This window comes from Impatiens glandulifera, chromosome 2 (assembly GCF_907164915.1).
Source record: "Impatiens glandulifera chromosome 2, dImpGla2.1, whole genome shotgun sequence".
NCBI lineage: Eukaryota > Viridiplantae > Streptophyta > Magnoliopsida > Ericales > Balsaminaceae > Impatiens > Impatiens glandulifera.
In genome coordinates, this window is record NC_061863.1 from 4,960,957 (window position 1) to 4,968,406 (window position 7,450).

The 7,450-nt window shown below is 28.7% G+C and overlaps 1 protein-coding gene across 1 annotated transcript; it reads left to right on the plus strand.

Moving 5' to 3' along the window:
• The first annotated feature begins 4,516 nt into the window (after window positions 1–4,516).
• LOC124926069 lies at window positions 4,517–7,049 on the plus strand. The gene is made up of 3 exons (XM_047466234.1): window positions 4,517–5,144; window positions 5,232–5,597; window positions 6,213–7,049. Exons 1-3 carry the CDS (start codon window positions 4,668–4,670, stop codon window positions 6,810–6,812), a joined length of 1,443 nt encoding a protein of 480 aa, XP_047322190.1. The 5' UTR covers window positions 4,517–4,667; the 3' UTR covers window positions 6,813–7,049.
• Window positions 7,050–7,450: the final 401 nt, after the last annotated feature.

Below are 7,450 nucleotides of genomic sequence, written 5' to 3' on the forward strand. Positions count from 1 at the left end.
ATTATTTATATTTTAATTGATTAAATTATTATAAAAGTTATAAAAAATAAAATAAGTATTTTATTATTTTAAATAACTAATTAACTGAAAATAAATAAGATATTAATATTTTTTTATTTGCTTCCATTGCTACATACTATGGGTAGAAATACCGCAATTAAGATACGTTTGAACTCCGGTCTAGTCGTTTCGCTAGTCGAATTAGATATACAAAGGATATTAAATATTATAAAAACTTTGTCTATAATAGAGATTTTACTTTTGGTAAGACACAAACAAAAGTCACCGTCTGACCAAGACGTTATGTCTTGACAAATAATGATAGTTTCCATGTGGGGCATTGCTACAAATTATTCGCTAAGATAATTTCATATAGTTTTTGTTAGAAAAACTTTGGAAATCAAAATTTTCATCCAATATCTCGTTCTTTGATGAAGCGTTATTCATGGTGGAATTCTAATGAATGATATGTGCATGAAAAAATTTGTATTATGACTAGTCGTATGTGTCACGAATATGCTGAATTCATAACTCACTTACTTTTGCATTTTCGATGGGTGATTAGTATTTGAAGTCTTTTGTGGAGTATGACTGAGATTCATTGGGTGATGTCTGATTCTTTGGGTAGTTACTGAAAATTTCGATAGTTGCGTTGATATGACAGACCTACATATTTGTGATACCATCCCAATTATTTTTTGGTGGATTATCTAGTTGGAGAGAAATCATCGAACTTTCAATGATCGTAGTCGTTCGATGTGTATCATTCATAATACTATTATTATGACGCTTTCTGAAATTCGTTTAGAAAAATCAGTAGAGTCTGTCGGATAATTAATCATTCTCCTCGAGAATTTACGAGCTCAATAACTTATTAAGTACCGTTTTTACTTTTTCTTTATTTTTTTCATTACAACTATACTTTTTCGTGATGATTAAATGATATTTTTAATTTTTAATATACATGTACATTTTTTAAAAAGAAATAATAAATTATTTTTTAATAAAACAAAATTAACATCAAATCTTAAGCAGCTTCACATGTTGATTGTTTTGTATTCAATTTTTTATTATTATCTAAATTACAATATAAGAAATTAGACTTGATATATTTGAAAATAAATAAATGAAAAAATAATCTTATATCATATAAGTAAAAAATTATAATTTAAAAAATTATTAAAAAAATTATACCAAAGTACACAAAATCATCTGTGAAGCAAAAAACAATGAATAACTTCTACTATTTCCTAACTATTAAATAACAAAATTGTGAATAATTTCAATGAATATTACAACAGACGTAATTAAATATTTGGTCTTTTATATAATAATATAAATGATATTATTATATAAAATTTGGAGTGAAATTAAAAATTAAAAATATTATTAAATTTATTAATATATAATAAAATATATTTTAGAATATTATTTTATCAAAATTAATATTAGAATTATATATTAGAAAAAAAGTTTAGAAATAAAATTTAAAAATAAAATTTAAAAATAAAATTTAAAAATAAAATTGATTCAAATCTTGATGCAATGTTTAGATTTGGATAAATTGAATAACATCCGGATCGTTAGAATGTTTAGATTGGGGATGATTACTTTTATGACAACTAAGTTGTAAGTTTTGTTATATTTTATTTAAATAATTTTTTTAATGAATAAAATTATTTATAATATTTAATATAAACTGCTTCACTAATTTTATCAAATACTATCAGGAATTTATTTTAAATTAGAATGTGAATAATATCTCATTCTTGTTACTAATTTTGTGTAACTAAAAAAAATTATTTATATACATAAAGTTGATAAATGTGTCATATTTATCTCTAATTATTAATTTTCAAATACCTAATTATTATTAATAATTTTAACAAATAAACTTAGTTAAGTTGTAACAAAAAAAAAATGTACATGATCTCATCTACCAAAACACAAACACTAACAACTATTTTTATTTATATTTGATAAATCATTACTTTTTTTATAATATATCTTTGATATTTAACTTAATAATTTTATTTTTAAATAATAAATAATAAAATATTTTGAAATTATGAAAGCTCTCTAAAAGATGATTATTTTCGCTGAAAATTTGAGACTCATCCGTGGAGTGAGTTGTAGGTCAAAAATATATTATTTTGTTATATCACATTTATTTTTCGCTGATGACACACTCTATATATGGTTCAGACTACCTATATGAATTTTAAACACCTTTGAGATATTTTATGGTTATTCGGTAAATATTTCAGTTTTCGGTTAATCTTAATAAGTCATACATATATATATTTTTTTAAATTCTGTTTTGAATAGAAAAAATATGAGGTTGACAAATTTGTTGGGGTTAGAATTTGTGATCTTTCGTCAACATATCTTGGTATGCCATTATGTGTTAAACTACGATCCAAGGTCTCTTGAGACCCGATTATCACTAAAATGGAATATAAACTATCTAGATGGAAAAGTAAAATAATCTCGAAAGTGAGTCGACTAATCCTCATTAAGAGTGTGTTGTTATCTATGTCATCATTAAAAGTGTGGCGGTGAAAATAGAGAGAATACTGTGTAAATTTATATGGGGATCTTCTAACTCATCGTTTTGTCATCTAGTTAGTTGAGATAAGGTTAAATGTTTTAAAAATAAAGGAAGTTTTGATATTCAAGATCTTATTTATTTTAATAACTCTTTTATCAAAATAGTGTAGTAGATTTACAATGGAGTCGAATAGTCTTTGAACATCGATAATCAAATGTAATATATGATAATGATTGGTCTAGTTGGTTTACTAAAATGTCTAATTATCCTCCAACGGGTATAACATTTGGAGGAGAATTTATTCTATGTGAAAAAGGTTTTGTGAGCAATCTAGATTCATTGTGGGGGATGATTTTTCAATTAGATTTTTGGACGACATTTTATGTAGTGTCAAAAGTCTAGCTACGATGTATCATGAGCTTCCTTCCATTATTATATGTAGAAATGTCACAGTTAATGACATCTTTGATCCTCGATCTAGTAGTTTTGCTAGTTGAATTAGATATAGAAAGAAATTAAATATTACGGAGACTTCATTTCATAATAGAGTCTTACTTTTGGTATGACGCAAAAAAGTGGCATCATCTGAAGAAGATGTTATGCATTGACAATATATGAATAGTTTTCATGTGGGCATTGCTAAAAGTTGTTAGCTAAGATGATTTCATATAATTTTTTGTTGGGAAAAATTTTGGATTAGCGTTATTTACGGTGGAATTATAACGAATGATATGTGCTTGAAAAAATGTTGTATTATGGTTAGTCGTATGTGTAACAAAAATGTTGAATCGGCAACTCACTTACTTTTGTATTGTCGAAAGGTGACTAGTATTTTGAGTATTATTGTGATTCATTGGGTGATGCCCGAGTCTTTGGGTAGTTGCTGAGAAGTTTGGATTGATGCGGTTGATATGACAAACCTACATATTTGGATTACCTTCCCAATTATATTTTGGTGCACTATCTAATTAGAGAGAAATTATCGAACTTTCAATGATCGTAGTCGTCCGATACGTATTATTCATAATACTATTATTATGACACTTTCTAAGATTCGTTCAAAAAAGTCAATAGAGTCTATCGGGAGATTTAATCGTTTCTCTCGGAAATTTACGAGCTCGATAATTTATCCAGTACCGTATTTTTTATTATTTTTTATTTTCATTAATGATTTTTTTTTTTGCGCTTCAACTATTTTTTTAATTTTTAATATATAAGCTTTTTCAATTTGTTTTTTAAATTATGATTTTATTTATTTTTTTTAACAATTTTAATATATATATATATAATTATATTTATAATGATTAAAATTCATAATAATTTAGAATAAACTAATTTGAAATATATATTTTTAATTTTTTAATATATTTTAATTTATATATAATTTAATTTATAATATATTTTATTTAAAATAATTATTATATAAATACATAAATAACAAATAAGAAATGATAATTTATAAATAGATATTTTAATACAATAAATTTATTTTAATAAATATATTATAAACTAATTCTAATAAATAAGAAAAAAAATAGTATGAGTTTTACAAGCTATTTTAAATAATAATATATAAAAATAAAATTAAATATAAAATTTAAATTTTTTTATTTTATAAAATACTTTAAAATAACATCCTTATTTCAAAATATTTTTATTTAAATTGTTGTAACCTTTCAAACTTGTATCTTAAAAGTAATAGAATTATAGATATAAACTAAAATCATTAATTATATTAAACATTCAAAATAATACCATAATTTCAAAAGATTTATTACTTTAAGCATAATTGGATAACTTTTAATTTTATATATCTAAAAAGAAACATATCTAAAAAAAATCTAAATAATTATTTTACATAGAAATATAATTATTATCATTAAAATTTATTCATAATAATAATTAGTATAATATACATAAGATTTCCCTAGTCTTGTTTGGATTGTAACAAACGGCATACTCTGTTTTGTCTGCTCTTTTTGTTTCCTTTCCTGACTCGACTGAAGCACCAGCCACTGCCATCTTCTTCTCACCGGTCGCCACCATCTCTGAATTACATTTACAGTATTATTAAGCATTTCAATCCAGACAATCTAAATCTCTCTTCATCCATTCCATGGAGAAAAAACAGGGTTTCTTCTCTTCTTTGAAGGAGGAAGTCGTAAGGGGTTTATCACCTGCAAGGTCCCGCCGCAGCAAGAATTCCTCAAGAAGCGTCTCACCCAGATCGGGTCTTCTACGGCGGAGGAAAGGCAGCGATCACAATGTACCACCGCCAGATATCTTAATTTCGAGATCGGGTTTGAATTCGTGGCAGCAGACAGCGCCGGAGGTACTTTCCCCGTTGATGGAAGGACCGGATCCGGATGGAACTGACGGTGGTGATTCTAAAATGGAGAAGTTAGGATTTTGGATGATGGGTCAGCTCTGTAAAGCTCCTTCTAATTCAAACTCATCTTCATCTTCTTCCTCTTCTGCTTATAATCGATCTGATCTGAGATTGTTATTAAGCGTTCTGGGTGCGCCATTGGCTCCGGTTCATGTTAGCAACAACTATCCTTTGCCTCATCTTAGTATCAAAGACACTCCCATTGTTAGTCTCTCTTTACTCTCTTTAATGTTGAATGCAAAGCAAAATCAATTTAGGGTTTAATTGTGTTATCTGAAATGTTGGTTACAGGAAACATCTTCTGCTCATTACATATTGCAACAGTATACAGCTGCTTCTGGTGGGCAAAAGCTACAAGGTTCTGTTCTTAATGCTTATGCAATGGGAAAGATTAAGATGGTAGCATTTGATATTGAGACAGCAACAAAGGTTGTAAAGAACAAGAAATCATCATCATCGTCATCATCCTCTAAAGCAGCAGAATCGGGCGGGTTTGTATTGTGGCAGATGAATCCAGATATGTGGTATGTTGAACTTGCACTTGGTGGAAGCAAGGTTCATGCAGGCTGTAATGGGAAGCTGGTATGGAGACATACACCTTGGCTTGGTGCTCATGCAGCCAAAGGACCGGTTAGACCTTTGCGCAGAGCACTTCAGGTTTGTTCATAAACCTAGAAAAATGAAATCAGAAACAGATACATTTACATGTTTTTGCTGTTAAGGTGTAGTTCAATTTAGGATTGAAGTTCATTCTTTTTCTCAATTGTTTTTGCTTACCCAGTATTTGGTAGGATTTGCTCATCGATGAAAACACTTTTTGGAACTGAAACTGCGTTTGGACGAGTAAATATTGATGAAATTCTTTGAAAATACTTTTTTATGTTTAGTATCTCTTTCCGATTTTGATTTTGACGTGATAATGTTTTTTATCCTAACTTAATTAGACATATATTCATAAATTTGTTGACATTTTCTAAACTCAGCTTGTTTCCAAATGGGCATAAGAGACTTGTTGAATCTGGGGTTATTTGGATAAATAATAGGTTATTTCTAAATAACCTTGTTTGGTGTAAGTTATTGAAAATTGAGTAATTTGGGTAAAGAAACTTTATTTTGGTTGATAATTTGAGCGATATTGATTGATTATTAGATAGTGGGTTATTTGGCCCTAGACAAGACATGTGTAAACATGAATTCTATAGAACAAAATGAAGGCAAATGATCTGTGATTAAGATCTAATCAAACACACCTAATGATGTGCGAATTTACAGGGCCTGGATCCTCGGACCACTGCAAGCATGTTTGCAAATTCAAGATGCATAGGAGAGAAGAACATTGATGGCGAAGATTGCTTTATCCTAAAGCTCAGTGCAGATCCACAAACCCTAAAGGCCAGGAGCGAAGGTCCGGCTGAGATCATAAGGCATGTTTTGTTTGGCTATTTCAGTCAGAAAACCGGGCTTCTCATCCATTTGGAAGATTCCCACTTGACTCGAATCCAAACCAATGGTGGAGATGCTGTTTATTGGGAAACTACCATCAACTCATTCATCGACGATTATAAATCTGTCGAAGGGATCATGATTGCTCACTCTGGTCGATCAGTTGTGACCCTTTACAGATTTGGAGAAACTGCAATGAGCCATACGAAAACCAGGATGGAAGAGGCTTGGACAATTGAAGAAGTAGCTTTCAATGTTCCAGGATTGTCAATGGATTGTTTCATTCCTCCTGCTGAAGTTCGTTTCGGATCCATTAGTGAAGCTTGTGAGCTTTCGCAGGGACAAAGGATTAAAACTTCTAGTTATCGAGGTAGAGTTGCTCCGGGTTTTGATAAATCGCATGATAGTAATGTCAAAGGGGATGTTTAGAAGATGGGTATTTGAGGAATGGAGCAGGTTTATTATAAACTTAACTGACAAATGTGTATTATTTGGTTTAGATGCTGATTTAGGCTTATGTTGAATTTTGAAGTCGGGTTCAATTGGCTCCAACTTGTATATAGATCGATATCCGGCTTCTTGTATCAATTTCAATGCGACATTTCTCCGACTAAGGCTGATTTCGTTAAATGGGTTATTAATTTTCGGTTTTAGAATGAATGTTCATTGCCATATAAATTTGTGGTTGAAATATCCAATTCTATAAATTCACTAAATTGCCCAAAATCAAGCAAAGGAGAAAGATCAATGATGTATTTTAAGGTCATTTGATAAAAACTCAAAAATTAAATCATGGATATTAGGTTTTAATTATTGAAGTATTATGGGAAACTAATATGGGTAGAAATAACACTTAAACTATGTTATTGAGTTAAGCTATTTATATTGTGGGAATTTTATAATTTAATTTTTGTTGAATATAAATAATTAACTTATTAAAGTAAAAAAATATGAATTTAATTCAAATAAACACTTTTATTAAATTTGATAAGTTGGACTCTGAATCCAGTGAAGGACCATTCATTGTTGGCCTTTATAATGCACACATTTGTTATTTTGACAAAACC

Excerpts from the sequence above, each read along its gene's own strand:
- LOC124926069 (XM_047466234.1), top strand. The coding sequence starts at position 4,668 with ATGGAGAAAAAACAGGGTTTCTTCTCTTCTTTGAAGGAGGAAGTCGTA. Across the intron at positions 5,145-5,231 it reads GTATCAAAGACACTCCCATT|GAAACATCTTCTGCTCATTA; the intron begins GTTAGTCTCTCT and ends TGTTGGTTACAG. Across the intron at positions 5,598-6,212 it reads CTTTGCGCAGAGCACTTCAG|GGCCTGGATCCTCGGACCAC; the intron begins GTTTGTTCATAA and ends GCGAATTTACAG.